Here is a 12,651-nt window from a genome sequence, read left to right as displayed (position 1 = left end):
TTTGTAGTTGTAGTGACATCATAAACGTGCAAAACAATCAATGCAGCCCCTGATTGGTGCTGACTTGTCATTTGCCCAGAGTTGTTGATCAGAACACTGAGATTCAGGGAGATGATCCAGAGCCAGAACACACACACCAACCTCAAGTTTCTTGAGAACTTTAATCACCAATTTTTTGAGAACTTTATACACATCTAATTGGAACACATGAAACCGGTTATGGTTGGCCTGCAACAAGTTGCCCCATGTATTGCTGAAAACATTTTTTATCGTGAATTTGCCCAGACTTGTGAATGATAATATTGATAACTTTAATCATCCAATAGGACCACATGGGACCTATTATGTGGTCCTGCAACATTGCTCAATCTAAGCATGCACTGACGATGTAAGAGACACTTTGTACCGCTTGACAAGTGCAGTTGTAACTTTTTGAGTCCAACTCCAAGTCAGCATATTAATCTGTTGACTGTTGGTAATAGCATGTCTCGTAGGCCCCTGCCTATAGAGCCGGCCTCACCAGAAGTCATCATTTAAGGGCATATTTTCCCAAATGTTCTTCATGGAGGAGCATGCCTCAAGCATTTCAGAGGCCTAAAGTATTTTATGCCATAGACCTCTGAAATTCGCCTACAAAAAGAAACCAAAGCTGCCTCCTTTGCCCATATAAGGAGATTTTGGTGTTAACTGAAGCTATTATGGCAAGTTGCATTATAAGTTAGCTCTGGTGTAGCAAATATCAAAGTGTGCCGTCCTAACGTACCGAAGATCACAGTATCCACTCAAAGGCAGAGGACAAAAGTGTAGAGAACGTCATGCATGGCTGATTTCTTTGCCCCTGTGAAAGTTTAACAGGTGCGATAATTCAAATTCCCCATGTTATTTTCCCCACACACACTCGTAACTTTTTAAAAATGAAAATGTAGAAATGCATGGAGTTATTTATCATTTGATTTGGATTATTTAACTTCCCTATACCAGAGCACCCGACACACACACACACTTTAAAAAGCTTGCCACGATGTCTTACAAATGTTGTATATTTGAAGGGTCCTTAATCCAGTTATTGCACAAATCATTAACAGTAATCCACAATTCTCATAATTGTATTTATTTTTGGTCTTTCTTGAAAATACAAAACAAAACAAAAACATTACAAAACATTCTTTAACTGAGGTGACATAGGCAACCAATACGCATAAGTAAAAAGACGATGAAAATCAGTCAGTTATGGTGCAACCTTGAGGTAAAAAAAGCAATGTAACATTAGGGCCCTTTTCCACTCAACAACTCCAATCTGAGATATCTGTCTTTCAGTAGTGTCAAGTTATTGACCAAATAAAATTGAGATAAAATAAAAATACATTTTAATTTCAAAAAAGTTTCTGCTTCGCAATGATTCTTATCGCTTTGGGACGTGACAACAAAAACCAATGCAAAGGTACAGGGAGTAAGGCATAAACACACACACACACACGCACTCAACCAACCAACCAAACAACTCCACAAGGCCTATTCCACTGTTTTGTTTGTTTTTTTGACACACAACAAAAAAAAAAACTCACACAGGCAAACTGGCACTGAGACATGCGCACATACAAACATATATTTTGTTCCGAATACTCTTGAGGGTAAAAAATAAAACATAAAGGTATGGTGACTTGGAATGGGAGTGTTTGCGGTTTATCGAAAGCAGAGGCACAAGCTCAAAAGGCCTTACCGTCTACCCTTGAGATAGCCAGAGAAAGCCACATGAAGGCAACGCTACCCAAAGAAATGAAACCATGCTAGCAACATGTGTGCCTCCCCCCGCCCCCAAAAAAAAGATAAAAGAAAAACAAAGCCACTTACCCACACCCCTCTCCCAAAACGTAAAGACTTGAACGATATTTCACTGCATTTTGCATGGTATATTTCTCCAGAGGTTGCGCATGTGTGATACAAAGTTAATTTTCTCCCTATTTTTTTTTTTTTTTACTTAACTGTACTTTGGACAACAATGTTGCATCTGTCATGGCAGGTAGATTGAGCTAGCATTATTATTATTACTATTATTATTAATATTAATTTTCAATATATACATGCATTCAACTGGATATATGGATTCCAAATAAAAACAATTTTTCAAACTCCCTTTGCACCACTTCGAAGTGTTTAGAAATATAAAAAATTGCAAGACAAGTCCACAAAACACAAGTTTCCATGGAGACCTAGTCATGTGACGTAAGATATGCTGCGGGCAGGGAGAGAGCAATGCTGGGAGATGTAGTGTTGAAGGGAAGACTCCATCCCTTTCCTTATGGTCTTTTTGAATACTTTTTTTTTTCTCGTTTCTGCTGATCTTCAGATTAAGATTCACATTTTATTTTTCGAGTAAGAACAACTGGTCAGATAACACTGTGCAGTGTCAGCACCTATTGTCAAATACTGGACTTTTTGAATGCATATCTACCATCTTCTGACCTAAGGAAAAAAAGAGAAAATATGATAAACAAACTAAAACTTCTTAATTTTTATAGAATTCAAACTTCCATTATAATTTCACAAATCTGGCACTATTATGCTTCAAGCAGGCCAAGCTAAATGGCTAAACCTGCTTCCAAGATTCATGTAATGACATGCAATTATAATCATCTACAAGAGTATAGTGTAAACAGTAATGCCCAAGTTCATAGGAATACTTGCCATCTGTCATCATCAGCAGACAGTCACTCTCATTATAGTGAGCTGACTTTGTTTCCATGCCATAGAGAACCACTTACTGCTCACCATCTTAGCTTTACCCCCTGCCCAAAGTCTGGGCACAACTATTTGAGACTGGTCCACATTTTCATGTGCAAGCCATTTCTAGACATCTTTGAAAAATCATCTGTAAGCTTGGCATAGTGAAGAAGAAGAGGGCTGCTTACCGTGCCATATGCTCACCACTGTGGGGGCACGTAGCTGTAGGTGGGTGTGCCAGGGGGTCGGTATGTGGGCATCGTGACAGGGTGAGGGGGCACTTGAGTGGGGGAGTGAGTCGTTAACAAGGTCCCTGAGGAGAGGATGGAAGTAACTTTTAGATAGCTAAGGTGTTAGATAACTAACGTGTTTGGCTCATCAGAATGGCAGGCTCCGTACGAGAAGTGTAACGTTAGATTCCAACGTTAGAGTCTAAACATTCTCAGTCAGACTAAATTCTGGCTGTCTCCCCCCAATGCGTGCAGTTGGTGACTTTACATTCACACTGCTGTCGCAAAGCACTTCTGTGATTATGACTTGTAATCTTGTACACTGCATTTTTTTCTGCTTTTTTTTTTATCAATACAACACACACAAAAAATCTTTCAGTGATTCAAAGCATGTACATTAATATTCCTAATGGCCTACTTTTGTAGTGTTTTTGTGCTCAGAACACTATTTAGAACAGAAAGATTGTATGCTGCCATATAAATCGTATGTATTGGTGCAATATTACAGAGTAGTAACTATGATATTGCCCATCTTCCATTTTTCAATTGAAACATATACCTAAATTATCAGATGCTACAAAGTGCTTACATTGCACAGACTACAAGTGATAAAAACATGTATAGGTGCTGAACCTGATACTCACCAGCTGACATAGCCATAGTGGTCCCTGCTACCATTCCCATGGCAACACCATTATGACGGGGAGGAGCGATGGGTGGGGCATACATGGTAGCTGGCATCCCATTGGGCTGCACCACTGTAGTGTGATGAATGACATGGGGTGGAGCAGCGTACAGGGGTTGTGTGTAGTAAGTGCCTTGCTGCTGTAATAGAGAAAGGGGGAGAGAGAGAGAGAGACATAGAGACAGAGAGAGAGAGAGAGAGAGAGACAGAGAGAGAGAGAGAGAGACAGAGAGAGAGAGACAGAGAGACAGAGAGACAGAGAGAGAGATTCCATTACTGTAGGCTCGGCCATTGCTAGAGCAAAGTCCTGGCAATGTCAAGGTTGTGCGTTTGGAGTCCTGAGGAGAATGCATGCTGGGCAAATGTAAAAGTGCCTTCCATTAGCGCGACCGACACATCTGGCTGATTACGGAACCCTAGCAGCACTTGAGACAAACGCATGTTAAACCCGCTGGCAGCTCTGATGGGCTACGGCCGTAACGCAAACAAAACCCGCCACAGGACTGACAGAGGAATAAGATGGTGTTTGCTTTTACGATGACAGGCGGCTACAGTTTAAAAGCCTGAACATTGCACCGACTGAATCCCTGGTGAAGACGTGTAATTGGAAAATATCCAGCTGTGAAAATGATGAGAATTATCAGTATGACCGGAGCTTGAAGACGGAAGACCAGTGGAGCATGCAGTTAGCCCAAGACGCGCGAGTCGACCGCAGTGCCAACTTTGCTTTCACTTCAGAAAGGAAGATATCTAATTCAGTCAAAGCCCTGAAGAGCATCCTCTCTCAACACCCAAAAAATACACGTGTGACTTGACTGCTTGAGCTAAATTGAGATGAGGCATCTTGCCAGAGCTTGATCGTTCATATCACACAAGTCAACCTGTAATGATTAATACCACTGTGCTTTAACACAAACGGTGCAAAGATTGAACCTAATATAATTCATTTTACATCTTGATCATATGCATTCATGTTTAATGTGAATGTTTATGAATAGTAGCCTGGAAATATCCAAACTCATTCACAAAGTGAATAGAATCTGGTGATTTGATTAGGAAACATTTGCAGCTTGCATCACGACAGGAACAATCTTTGAAATCATTGATCCAGCCTTACCAATCATATTGATCAGAAATTCCTAACCTTCCTTCATATTTCGCCTACACTTTACAAACGGACAATAAACAGCATCAACAGTCAACAATGTATGTGGGTCTACCTTTGCAGTAAACCATTTTTCCAACTGCATGTTTTGATGTTTGCAGGTGTTGCTGCTTCTGTTTATCACAACAAGTTTTGTTTTTTGTCTTCCCCTCTGAGGGAAAATCAGTTCAGTTATGAACTATGGTGTTCCAGACAAGGTCTCCCTGAAAGAGGATCTAAGTAGGTGGGTCCAGGCTATATGAATAGTGCAGGATAATATCATAAGATGAGAAGAAAAAAAACTGACCAAACACTATTAGAGTCTGAACAGGAACAAAACTTAAGCAGAAACGTGAAAGCACATCCTCCCCTCTCACTGATGACACATTCATCTGGCCTTGACAATAGAACATGACTAAGACATTCACAAAGAGAGAGGGAAAAAAATGGGCATGTGAATATGTGTGACGTCCATCAACCCTATTGTGTGTGAAACACATTGGGCTGACACTCACCTGTGCATAGGGGTTCTGTTGTGGGTAGGTACTCCTCACTGGGTACATGGCTGCAGGGTACGGGTTGGGAGATGAGGAGTAAGGCGGGACAGCACCAGTAGTGGGAGAACACGACATCTTGAACGGTGTCCCTGGAGCATAACCTTCAAGACCAAGAACAAAAACCAAGCACAATAATGGACATGAATTACAAGAGGAGAGGAAGGAGAACAAATGTTATAAGGTGTGGTTTGGGTCGGCATGCACATGCTTAGGATTATGGAAATTTCCTAGGGTATCTTATTTGCACAGTTGTCTCTTGTTATTGTGCACATCGTGGAATGGTCCAATACTTGTGGCAGCAAAGTACAAAAGTAGCCAGTAGACCCTTTCAACCTCATATTGTGTGTTCCTATTCCTAAGGCGTTTCTGGTGGTACAGAAAATGACATTGAGCCAATGGTAATTTGGAGACAAATAAAAAATAAATAATAATAAAAAAAACAAGTTTTGAAGACTTTTGTGTAGAACATTAAACTAAATTCCGATTCATGATCTGATCATATCAAAGTATCTGCCTTTGTTTTGAACGGTTCCACTAGAAACCCTCCAGGAACAGATTGAAAGGGTTTATATAAGACAGCTGCAAACTAATTTTGACTTACTCATCCTAAAATCATGAGCATGCCTCCAAATACCCCGCATACTCTCTCCGTTCTCCCCCTTCATTCTGCAGTTCTGCAACGTCCAGAGTGATGAAACTCTGATGCAAGGGCAACTGAGCCAGAAGGCACGTCTTCATCTAGACATGTACAACTCTCTCATGCAGTACCTATGGCCCTTAGGGCTAAGTCTGTTACCTGTTGGGAATGCAGGATTTGCTCCGGGGTACATATTGGGAGAAAAGGGTGGAGCAGCAGCATAACCCACAGGAAAGCTTGCTGTAGAGAGACAAAGATGAAGTTCAAAGCTAGATCTGACAATAGCAATGTAGACATACCTTCAAGGTCAAAGACATACAAATGGACTAGCACTTCAGGGCAACTTCAAATGGTTGTAGAATACAGGATCAAAACAACGAACAACTTTAGAATTCCGTTTTTACCTGGGTATCCCATTCCTTTCGCGTTGGCATATGGGACCCCTGTTGGTGCAGGGCTGTAGACTGGATTCATGGTTCAATCCTTGGAGAGAAAGTGAAACAGAAAGTGAGAGACAATAGCACAATACCATAGGAACTTACCTAACCTATATTTTCTGCATTACACAAAGGCCAACTTGGGGTATTCAAAAATACGTAACGACTCATGAGGCAAAAAAAAATATTCCTGCTTATTGACCTTTACTTGGCAAATCGAAGTAACAACTGAAAATCGATTAATTTGTGTGTCGCCTACCATCCGAAACGTAAACAAACAGATAGAAAAAAAACAGTTACAGTACGTACAGTATTGGTCAGTCTTCTGGACAGACAACGAAAGGACTGGTCATCCGAACCGTATACAAAAACAAGCTAGCAAATGAGCATATTATGTTCGTTACAAAAAAAAGAGTTAACGTTAGCTAGTAAACACATAACGTTACTGGCGCCATTTTAAAAGGTTAATTGAGCCGTGTTCAGCTTAAAGTGACCAGCAAAACAACAAGGTGACGAGGTCAAACGAAAAAAAAACATCGCTGTATTTTCTTGTTGCAGCATTAGAGTCGACCAGAAATACATGTTACCATGCGTGGAATCGAAGCATGGCTTTCAATTAACTAGCTGAATTGCTAACGTTGCTCGCCTAGTCCATAAACTGACGTTATACTACATGCGATATGATTTGTTTAACGTATCGCACAGTCACTAAAGGTAAGGTAACTGATCAACATCAGAGACAATAAAACAAGGTGTTCTGCCATCTATGAATAGCAACGAAAATCCATCGCCTGACATAGGCCGCGCAAAGACGTTGCATTGCAATGCAGAGCTGCTTCAGCATCTCGTCGTCCCCGGTTATCTCATTCACCCTTCATCCATCTCGATATAATAGATCTTTGCAACAGGTAAAGGCAAAGTAAGCTGTGTTATAATATGATCATAATGAATGTTACTTACGGCCGTAAACGTGTTATTAATGACAGCGACTGTGTCCTGAAATACAACTGTCCAATATCAATTTGATGTTTTCGTTCCACTGCCTTTCTCTGTCCTCTTCTTTGGGAATGCTGCGCAACAAGCCTCTAGCAACGGGCGTCACTTCCGAGTACGTTCATTGAGGCTGCACAGGGCTGAACCGCGATTACACCCGTATCACATGATATGGGTAGGAAAATTCACTTCTATTCATTTCGCTTTGAACTCTGAATGTTTTTTAATGTACATTATGTTTGCTTTGAGCAGTTCGTGTTCGGAACTTTCACTCTAATAAATCTATTCCAGTACTAAATGGAGCATTGCCACTCTGACAATGGAATTTGCTTTTCTAATACATTTCTCTTCAAATTAACGCAAATTATTTTTTAATGTTTGTTGGCAGTACTGGGGGGACGTATTCATTTAGTTGGGCAATGCGTAGCCTACACAAGCAAAAGAAAGCCCGTGCAGAGCCCATAGGCAGAGCCCCTCTCTAGAAGGGCTCAAAAGGGTTGTCCTTCTTGAGGCCCTTGCAGATGTATAAAAGTTTAGAAAGTCATTAGAAATAACCGCGCGTGAAATAATTTCTTTTTGAATCACAATATGTTTAAAAATATTTAAAACAGGTTTATATGACACTGTCACATGACAAACATGATCAGGTTATTTGGCTCTCTATTTCCGTATATACACTCAAAGGACCTGTCTTGTATTCCCATACATTTGTATTGGTCCCTTTTCCTGTCCGTAGCCCTCACGCTGTTGTCAGCGGGCTAGGTCCATTGAATTATGAAGAGAACCGACATAATTTAGTCTGGATCTGAGCAATCCTCCTCTGATTAATCCATGATTTCTCGACTTAGATGTTGGTGTGATCCGCCAAATATTATCGGTTAGTTACATCGATCAATCAGAGAATGTCTGGAGCGGTTGGCGGAGGGGCGTCATCTTGCATGGGTGCTGCAGCTGCAAGTTGTAGCTCGACTGGGTTTGTCTCTGGCGCAGTCGGTGGGTGCGTGGGCATAGCAGGAAGGTTACCATCTCGGGTGTTGGAGCATTTGTTCTCTTATCTGGATTTACCGGACTTGATGCGCTGTACTTTAGTTTGCTGGCATTGGAACAGTGTCCTAGCAGATGAAAACAGTGAGGTGTGGCGGAGCCTCTGCACTCGCTCCCTCACTGAGGAGGCTCTTCGCTCTGACATTCTCTGCAACATACCAACTTATAAGGACAAGGTAACGTCAACAAGGCAAATAGTTTAATCGCTGTTATGATTTACACAAGTCATGAGTGCCATTATGTAAAGATTTCAGATGTCTTTCAACGGTGCTTGTAAATGAGAGAGAGCTGAGATTTGTTGCTAGTTTAGCCTGGCCACAATGACATCAGTTAGCTAACTGACGGTCTCAGCTAAGCTAACTGTCTACGTTAGCTTACAACTAGCTTTAACCATAGCATGACGCTGGATAGTATTTGGTAATTAGCTTAACGTTGCATGCACATTTTCGCGGAATCTACGGGAATGGTTATAAAGAAATGACCTCATCCAATTTAAACTCTGTTTAATCGGCCGAAAGTGATTCTGTAAAAACTGAGAACAGTGGTTAACGTAGCTTATAACTATTTCCTAAGCATGAGTACTCTGCAACTTCAGGCTCCAATACTGGTTTCCCCTATTATTAAAAAGAAACCGGCAGTAAAAACACAGTGGAGCTTGAGCATCATGTTTGGCAACCCTTTTGTTTATCCTGTCTCTTTGAGGTGTATGCCTAGTCATGAGTCCATCATGTCTGTCAGTGGAGTGACTCAGTGGCTGTTTCTCAAAGTCGAGGATCCTTGAGGATTCATGCTTGGTAGAACTAAACCCTGCCGAGTCTCAAAGTCGAAGCAAGGCTGGATGGAACAGACGACCGAGTATCCAATAATCTGCAGCTGTGCGTTGTTGAAAATCATGCACCACTGTCATTCTCCCAAGTCAATGAATTAAATTAAACTTTTTTTTATTAATTTGGCAAAGTCAACCACAGAGCAGAAACTATTAAGCAGAATTGTAAAGAGAGAAGTGCACTATAGTTTACATTCACTCTCATGATGCTTGACATTGGAACTGTACTTTGGTGGGATTTGATGATGTCATCCTTCAAATAGCAGCCTGGAAGGGTCCCACTTTGACTTTAAGAAACAGACAGTGTTTTGTCTTACAAGCAGTCCCACAGAGTCCCACTGACAGGTAGTTTGTGGACAGCTATTATATTACTTAGTGGTAAATATGACGTTGTCTAGCAGTCTATGTTCTGTAAATTCACTTTCATCTCTTCCCAGTTGAAATCTCTGCAACATGCTCTCAGCTCCCATGACTGCTCGCGGAACGTCTACGTGAAGAAGAATGGGTTCACTCTTCATCGGAACCCCATCGCCCAGAGCACCGATGGTGCCCGCGGGAAGATTGGTTTCACCGAGGGCCGACATGCCTGGGAGATTTGGTGGGAGGGACCTTTGGGAACCGTGGCCGTTATAGGCATCGCCACCAAGCGGGCCCCCATGCAGTGCCAAGGTTATGTCGCTCTGCTGGGGAGTGACGATCAGAGTTGGGGATGGAACTTGGTGGACAACAACCTCCTTCATAACGGAGAAGTTAACGGCAACTTCCCACAATGCAACAACGCACCTAAGTATCAGGTGGGATGTAGTGGAGATACAGTATGTTTACAGATATTTTACATGTTTACAGATATTTTACATAAACTTATTTAACAATTTCATGATTACAACATGTGCATTTTGTTAATAACAGTAAGATCTTCTTACTGTTCAGCTGCTAATACTATCAGATAATACAGACTGGTACTGTAATACGCATTACTCATTTTTCGCCAGAGCAGCATGCTGTAATTCATTATTATCAGATGTTCTACACTATATTATCAGCCTTTTTGGGGCAAAGACACAGCAATTGGCAAACCAAAATGCGCCAAGCCACTGACTTATGATTGCTGATTATGAAGTATTTCACACACATTCCTGCAAGTTGTAACATGGGTGTTGGTTCTTGATGAGTTGAGACCATTGTCATAGGTATATGCCCGCACGATGTTGACTGAGCTTCATACTGTATATGTGACCTATTAGGCTACCCTATAACACCTGCCTTTTGATTACGAGCCTGTATAAAAGCACATTGGGTTTCTCAAAATTCCATGGCACACCTCCTTTTGCCTCGGCACATCGGTTCAGAACCACTACTCTGCACTCGGGAAGTTATTAGCTGTTTAATATTCCATTCTGTCTATCCTTTTAATTTGTGATATTGTTTGCTTGTCTTCCAGATAGGAGAAAGGATACGTGTAATCCTGGACATGGACGACAAGACCTTGTCATTTGAAAGAGGCTTTGAGTTCTTGGGCGTGGCTTTCCGCGGGCTTCCCAAAGCCTGCCTCTTCCCGGCCGTCTCGGCCGTTTACGGCAACACTGAAGTGACAATGGTGTACCTGGGAAAGCCTCTGGATGGCTAGCTTGCCACACAGTAGGAGGGTCCTGCATTGATGGTTGATTGGTTGTGCCATTGGAGGGGTGGTACTTCGTGAACTCTTGACACATTCCACAACAGGAGTGAACTTGAGCTCCCCTGGACCTTTGGCTGGTGGAGGGAGGTGGTTGGATGCAGGCTTTTCTGAACAACTCACAAGTTTATCAATCGACGTACCAAAATCGAGCTGCTGGGACTCTTTTATCTTGTTTGCCTGGGATGGTTTCTTGTATATATATTTTTTCTTGTAACTTATGAAAGGACACCGCTGATGGAAAATGGTTACGTGTCAGTTTTACGTCTGTCAAAAACGAAAGCCAAAACAGACTGGATATGTGGCAAATGTTTTTATAATGCACTGCAGTTCCCTTACACAGTTGTCATAGGTGGTGGTGTTGGCCTCAGTTAATGTGAAAACACAAGGTGTTTTGATTTCATAGCACAAACAAACCGTTATTGCGCAGAACTAAACCTGGGATGACTTCATGCCAAAATTATGTTTTCAACCCGTTCAGAAGACAAACACAAATAATATCCGTGTCACCTGAATCTCAGTGTAAGAGGCCAGCAGTTGCATGCAGTATAGCCTCTTGAACTGTTTTTGTTTGTGTAGAGGAAGCACGGATGGAAGAGGTTGTGCTGTGTTGTATGTAACTGTACATCTCTGCTGTGGAGTACGGGCATAAGTACATAAATATATTTATTGATTAGATTTTATCCTTGATATCAACGAGGCCCTATTACCTCGGGAATAAAGTCTAATGGTGCCAGTCCTGATATGTGGTTTGGCCTCTACTGACTTGTCCTTTTTTAATACAAGGGAAGAGTGGAAGAGGGTACCTGTGTGCGTGTGTGTGCGTGCGTGTGTGTGTGTGTCCATAATAACTGGCCATAACTGGCCTGATGTATGTCCATTTTTTGTACAAGGCAGAGGGTAACCAACTCTTGGTCTTCCTAATAATCATCTGAATCTGGCTGAGAATGCACATGCCTGGAATTGTATTTGACCTGATCAAGGGTCGTCGGTCGCCCCACTACACTTGTTAATTAAAGGGATGTTTTACTATTATTTAACCATCCTTTGAACAGGGGCAAGTTCAAAACGTTGCAGAGCATTTGATTAAAGAAAAACAGTGGTGCACTGGACAATTTGTTGTTCGTTGTAAGCACAGTTGAAAAAATTCCCCAGCCTGATGAAATTGGTGTAGGCCTATGTATTTATTATATATATTTTTCATTTTCTGTTTCCAACTTTTCATTCTGATCTTTTATCTGTAAATGTCTTTTGGTGGGTAGACTTTTTTTTATATATATATATATAAATACAGTGGGTTTTGTACTTCTAACATACCCACTACCTCAAAGCCTGTGGCATTCCAGTACACACCATTTCAAACAAACATGGCGTTCAATCAGGTAACTAGCAAAACAGTGTGAAATATTATGAGATTGAGCTTGCCCCTGGTAGACTTAAACTGATTTGCTTGTTTTGTTTGCAGAAACATCATGGAAAATGTAAAAACCTGCACATTTGGCCATTTTCTTTATGTGACATTGGCCAGTCCTTTGGAAAAAAATGTTTTTAATGCTCCAGCCCTCTGCAATTATGAGAACATCCACAAGGTAGAGCCCTTTTATTCTTCAGTAGTCGCAAAGATGCTCAGTCATCTGAGGACTACTTTCAGTGTACTGTCCTGCCAAACACATTCACAACCATGTTGATGGTGTTGAACTAG

The 12,651-nt window shown here is 41.4% G+C and overlaps 2 protein-coding genes across 4 annotated transcripts; one reads left to right on the top strand and one right to left on the bottom strand.

The window, feature by feature from the left end:
- Positions 1-1,095: 1,095 nt before the first annotated feature.
- Positions 1,096-7,514, bottom strand: fam168b (family with sequence similarity 168 member B). 2 transcript variants are annotated; one of them, XM_062521420.1, is made up of 7 exons: positions 7,372-7,514; positions 6,379-6,457; positions 6,134-6,214; positions 5,296-5,438; positions 3,596-3,776; positions 2,910-3,034; positions 1,096-2,463 (listed from the first exon to the last, which is right to left on the bottom strand). In XM_062521420.1, exons 2-6 carry the CDS (start codon positions 6,446-6,448, stop codon positions 2,922-2,924), a joined length of 588 nt encoding a protein of 195 aa, XP_062377404.1. In that variant the 5' UTR covers positions 6,449-6,457; positions 7,372-7,514; the 3' UTR covers positions 1,096-2,463; positions 2,910-2,921. The 2 variants fall into 2 exon arrangements, with proteins under 2 accessions (XP_062377404.1, XP_062377405.1); XM_062521421.1 differs by having other exon boundaries at positions 3,596-3,773.
- Positions 7,515-8,112: 598 nt separating this feature from the next.
- fbxo45 (F-box protein 45) lies at positions 8,113-11,692 on the top strand. Of its 2 annotated transcripts, none has more exons than XM_062521540.1 (3): positions 8,113-8,624; positions 9,712-10,089; positions 10,716-11,692. In XM_062521540.1, the coding sequence occupies exons 1-3, from the start codon at positions 8,307-8,309 to the stop codon at positions 10,899-10,901; spliced, it is 882 nt and encodes a 293-aa protein (XP_062377524.1). In that variant the 5' UTR covers positions 8,113-8,306; the 3' UTR covers positions 10,902-11,692. The 2 variants fall into 2 exon arrangements, with proteins under 2 accessions (XP_062377524.1, XP_062377526.1); XM_062521542.1 differs by having other exon boundaries at positions 8,114-8,624; positions 9,712-10,068.
- The last annotated feature ends 959 nt before the right edge of the window (positions 11,693-12,651 follow it).

The sequence above is a fragment of the Sardina pilchardus genome, chromosome 19 (genome assembly GCF_963854185.1).
Source record: "Sardina pilchardus chromosome 19, fSarPil1.1, whole genome shotgun sequence".
In the NCBI taxonomy this organism is placed as follows: Eukaryota; Metazoa; Chordata; class Actinopteri; order Clupeiformes; family Clupeidae; genus Sardina; species Sardina pilchardus.
Note: the sequence above shows the minus strand (reverse complement) of the source record. Positions and strands in the feature narration are given on the sequence as shown.

Excerpts from the sequence above, each read along its gene's own strand:
- fam168b (XM_062521420.1), bottom strand. The coding sequence starts at position 6,448 with ATGAATCCAGTCTACAGCCCTGCACCAACAGGGGTCCCATATGCCAAC. Across the intron at positions 6,215-6,378 it reads GAAAGGAATGGGATACCCAG|CAAGCTTTCCTGTGGGTTAT; the intron begins GTAAAAACGGAA and ends GTCTCTCTACAG. Across the intron at positions 5,439-6,133 it reads AAATCCTGCATTCCCAACAG|GTTATGCTCCAGGGACACCG; the intron begins GTAACAGACTTA and ends TTGGTCTTGAAG.
- fbxo45 (XM_062521540.1), top strand. The coding sequence starts at position 8,307 with ATGTCTGGAGCGGTTGGCGGAGGGGCGTCATCTTGCATGGGTGCTGCA. Across the intron at positions 8,625-9,711 it reads TACCAACTTATAAGGACAAG|TTGAAATCTCTGCAACATGC; the intron begins GTAACGTCAACA and ends ATCTCTTCCCAG. Across the intron at positions 10,090-10,715 it reads TGGGATGTAGTGGAGATACA|ATAGGAGAAAGGATACGTGT; the intron begins GTATGTTTACAG and ends CTTGTCTTCCAG.